The sequence below is a fragment of the Rhagoletis pomonella genome, unplaced genomic scaffold (genome assembly GCF_013731165.1).
Source record: "Rhagoletis pomonella isolate Grant_MI unplaced genomic scaffold, Rhpom_1.0 Rhpom_scaffold_00007, whole genome shotgun sequence".
Classification (NCBI taxonomy): Eukaryota; Metazoa; Arthropoda; class Insecta; order Diptera; family Tephritidae; genus Rhagoletis; species Rhagoletis pomonella.
Genome location: NW_023458561.1, coordinates 24,744,411 through 24,748,838, shown reverse-complemented (window position 1 = coordinate 24,748,838; position 4,428 = coordinate 24,744,411). Strand labels below are relative to the sequence as shown.

The 4,428-nt window shown below is 35.0% G+C and overlaps 1 protein-coding gene across 1 annotated transcript in view; it reads left to right on the top strand.

Moving 5' to 3' along the window:
• LOC118743743 overlaps positions 1-4,428 on the top strand; it is a 202,398-nt gene that overhangs the window by 194,763 nt on the left and 3,207 nt on the right. Inside the window, exon 3 of the mRNA XM_036476506.1 lies at positions 3,344-3,461. Coding sequence (XP_036332399.1) covers positions 3,344-3,461 — 118 coding nt within the window. The remainder of the gene's footprint in view (positions 1-3,343; positions 3,462-4,428) is intronic.

Here is a 4,428-nt window from a genome sequence, read left to right as displayed (position 1 = left end):
CATTTTGAGAAATGCACCGCCAATTCATGTTTGTTTTGCTGCAAAGATATGGACATTGTGAAGGCTTCGTAATGCATTCGGTTAGAAAAAGTGTCACATTTCGTAGTTGCCAGGTCAAAACTAGTTATTTGAGCTGCTTTACTGTAAATTTTTATGTTATAATACATCCATATAGACGTCCAGTTTTGCCTGAACCTCTGTTCAAAGGATTATGTCGAGAAGCCTCTTTGAGTGTGTGAGGCAATAATGTAGTAGCAGTAGCATCTTTGAACCTAGCTTTGTTGTAAAGGATCTAATGCGGAATTCAACTTCGCTTGGCAAAATTCTATGCACAAATATTAACCTACAGCTAAAATACAGCAAAATTTAGTACTGAAATATTATCTGCTCAGGGGTGAATCCTCACTGCACTTCCCTTTAATCTTAGTGTTAACAGTGCTTCCCATTGCCCTATAAAATCAACAGAAATTATTAACTGGGCAATCCGGTCATTTTCCATGTCGTCCCGTTAAGCAGAGTGCTGTTGTGAAGGAAATCTTTCTTTTAGAAAACCTGTGCCAGATTTGCCCTATAACTAAATAATCGGCTTCCATTTCCAATTCTGTCAAATGCCAATTTGGTGAAATTTGATATAGTTTATGACGTAGAGGTAAGTTTTAAAATTCTTCTTTTCGAATTGGAAACCCTTTTGTGCAAACTTTTTGAAACATACTTTACTGAAATTATTACTCATCGCCAACTATGACTTTTTCATATTTTTCCGGCGATACATGGATTCTGATGTTGTTTTCGCAGAAAGACAAATGGAGCCAGGACGAGTATCATATCTGACCATCAGGGAGCATCAAGGCTTGTCTACAACTGAAAAATCCTATTGATTGGTTAATTAAGCACGCAAAACAGGGTACCGGTTGGTACCGGGACATGAGGATTTTGATGGCAACGAATGTGTAGACGTTTACGCATTTGATGAAGCGGAGCCTTCACAGCAGAGCTGTGGGAGGATTTTCAAACTACAAACGAATGGCGCATCACAAATGGATTACGCAATCTAGAAGCTCTTCCCAAATGGTTCTCGGAACGACAACTAAATTTCAGTCCGGAAGGTCTGAACACTTTCACACAGTCTACCTGACTGGACTGCAGATTATGTGGCTGGAATATGTTAGGCGATTCGTATTTAGGTTTAAGACTCTTAATATTTTGGGGAGCGAGTATCGTTTCGGTGCGGCATCTGAGACGTGACACCCTCTAAAACGTTTAATTTCACAAATGCTCTAAGGTTGGAGAGATCCTTTATAGGGTCAGCACAATAGATTTGTATACAATGGTAGCGTTTATACGCTCAACTAAATTTGTAATAAAAAACAACTATTTGTCCTATAAACAGATAATTTTTTTCTTAAGGAAGGTATGTTCGGGTAATATAAAACAATTTCCAAAACACGCGAAAAGCCTTCATAAAACTCTTTCGTATGACACTGATTTGTAAATATATCATATACATATACTAGATCTTGTCTATTACTTAACTAAATTCGACCATTCAGATGGGTGGCAACCCTTTTCAAAGCCATTTCAAATTAAAATCTTCTTAAATTTCTTTCCTCTAACATTGACGTACATACATATATCAAATAAATGGTGAATCAAATTTAATTTGAGTTTTCGAATACGTGGCAACCTTCCTAAATATAGTTTTTAAATAAAATCTTTCCAAACCCATTTCGATTGATAAACATCTTTTAGTACTTCATGCCTATTAAATAATTGAAATTAAACTATTTAAACTGGTGGCAACCCTCTTCAAATGCCTAGCAAATATTCTTAAGGTTTCAAGTAAAAGATTTCTTACCGCTCTTAAGTTTGACGCCCATACTTTGTTAGATCATATAACTTGTGCATAATTTAATTCAACCTATTTTTCAAACCGGTGGCTATCTTCTTCAACATATTTTCAAACCTCAACCTTTTTAAACCTCTTTTGTCTGGCATCCTTAAAGTGATACATATTTGGATTTCCGATTCGCCTGAATTCACATTGAACTCCATTTTTTTTAAGAGGTGGCAACACTCCACGTAGCTATGAAATTGCCTTATTCGCCTTACTTTGAAGAGTTTCGGCTATATTCCCATGATTTATTTTTTTAGTTATACAACAAACGCCAAATAAATCGCCTTTTCAAACTTTACACAAAAGTTATAAAAGTTCGACAAATGTTCACCAATTTTTTAAACTTTTTATTCCAAATTTTTATAAAAATTTTTACTGTGCACTTTTGTAGCCCAATTTTATTATAATAAAGTGCAAGTTTGAAGTGGCTAGAAAATACCGTTGATTTTTGACCATTTTTTTACGATGCTAGGCTTTCCCTTCCAAATAAAAATACTGTCGAGCACACTGTGTATGAGAAAAAATGCGACACCGTAAGAATATTTTATTTTAAATCAACGGTATTTTGTAGCCTATCGAAACTTGCTTTTTATTATATTAAAATTTCTAAATATTCTGAATAAAAAGTTTGAAAGTTTGAGGAAAATTTGTCGAACTTTAATAATTTTTGTTCAAAATTTGAAAAGGGGGTTTATATAATATTTGTTTTATAACTACCTAGGCTTCAATAAAAACAAAATATTAATCATAAAATAAACTAAAGAAATAAAGCCAAAATTCCTAAAATACGACGAGTCTATTATTTCTGACACCAGTGTAAGGTAACTTCTTGCTAGATGAATTTATTTTAAGCCGAAATTTTCCGCAGATATAGGTACGATGGATGTTTCCAAAGTTCTTGGAATTTAGCTATAATTTCTATTATTTTGTTAATTTTCAACATTATTACAATGTAGTTTTTCAACATAATCTCCGTATAAGTTCTGCGTAATTTAATTATAGCATTATTCCCAGAACTTTGGAAACATTATCTATCTACCTATATATATACCTATTAATTCAAAACGCCTTCTGCTGTTTAAGTTTTGGCATCTCCAACTCAAAAAGTTAGCAAAAACTTTACTTGCAAATTAAATAAATTCATAGTTAATTTGTAGCTCCCCCAAGGGACTGTTTCCCATTATTCTCATATCCACTAACAAGTCTTTTTATTGATTTTAGAGACTTAAGAAACCCTAAATGAATAAACTAACAAATAGTCAACCAAAACTACATTCTTCCCACTACATACAGAGCTAAAACTGTCACTCAACTGTATATCACCAAAAATTCACAAACTTTGTTGAAATTAACTTTCCTTTGACACACACAATTGAATAAAATATACATACATACAAACAATGCTAACTGATATTATCACTTTCGTTTCGTTACATGTATTCAACAGAGCTTAAAGCCAACATAATCGGGCCATCGGATCTGTATGTGAAAAGCGGCAGCGATATAAATCTAACATGTCGCATCATGCAAGGACCGCACGAATTGGGCAACATATTTTGGTACAAAGGTGCGTATACGCAACTTAATATAAATCCCAATACATACTTACATACATATGTACACATAGTGGTTGATGCATACTTTTGCATATTCGAAAGAAAAAAAAAACACATTTTTTGTACGCTACAGCTTTATTTTTGTTGCCTTACTTGCTCTTGTTCGCACTGAGCCACAAATTAATTAAAACTTTTCTCCTTGTCACTCCGCGCTGCTGCTGTTGCCACACACATACATACATAGCTGTAGCTGTAGCTGTTGTGCTGTTTGACATTAACTGACGCCATTGCTTCGACAATCGCATTAATTGTGTTAAGCAGGGCTGGCAACAATAAAAAAAGAACTCATCAACGGTATTACCATTGGCAAGGCGTCACTTTTTTCGCCTCAACACTTCGCATTTCAATCACATCTCACCCATAACAATGATGCCGTATAAGCAGTACGACAACAACAACAGCAGCAACAGCTTGTCAGTCTCGTCAGCTGTTGAATAATTTAGCAGCAGCAGCAGCAGCAGCAACAGCAACAGCCTCAGCAATAATGGCAACAGTTAGCAAGGCCGGGTAGTAGCAACATGATGCAAACGTAAATTACTTTACTCAATTATGTTGCAAATGCGCCAACACGTAATTGATGTGACAATTAAAAGCGCATAATTGCGGCATAGCACATGCACGCACATACGCATATACATATATTTGTGATACGTATGTATGTATGTATATACACATATAAAAAATGGCATGAATATATTCACAATTGGAGCACCGCCGCTCATTTCCATTCCTTTTCATTTAACACAATGACCGCATTCACGCCTCGCTCTGCCTTTCCTTTTCGCTTTCATTTACGGCTTCGACACGCATAGCTTTTCATTTGTTTTTTTCCTCATTTGCTGCTGATGTAGTTGTACGGATTTTTACTTGTTTTTCAGCATCACTATTTCACGTAGGCTTCACTCAAACTTTTCAATT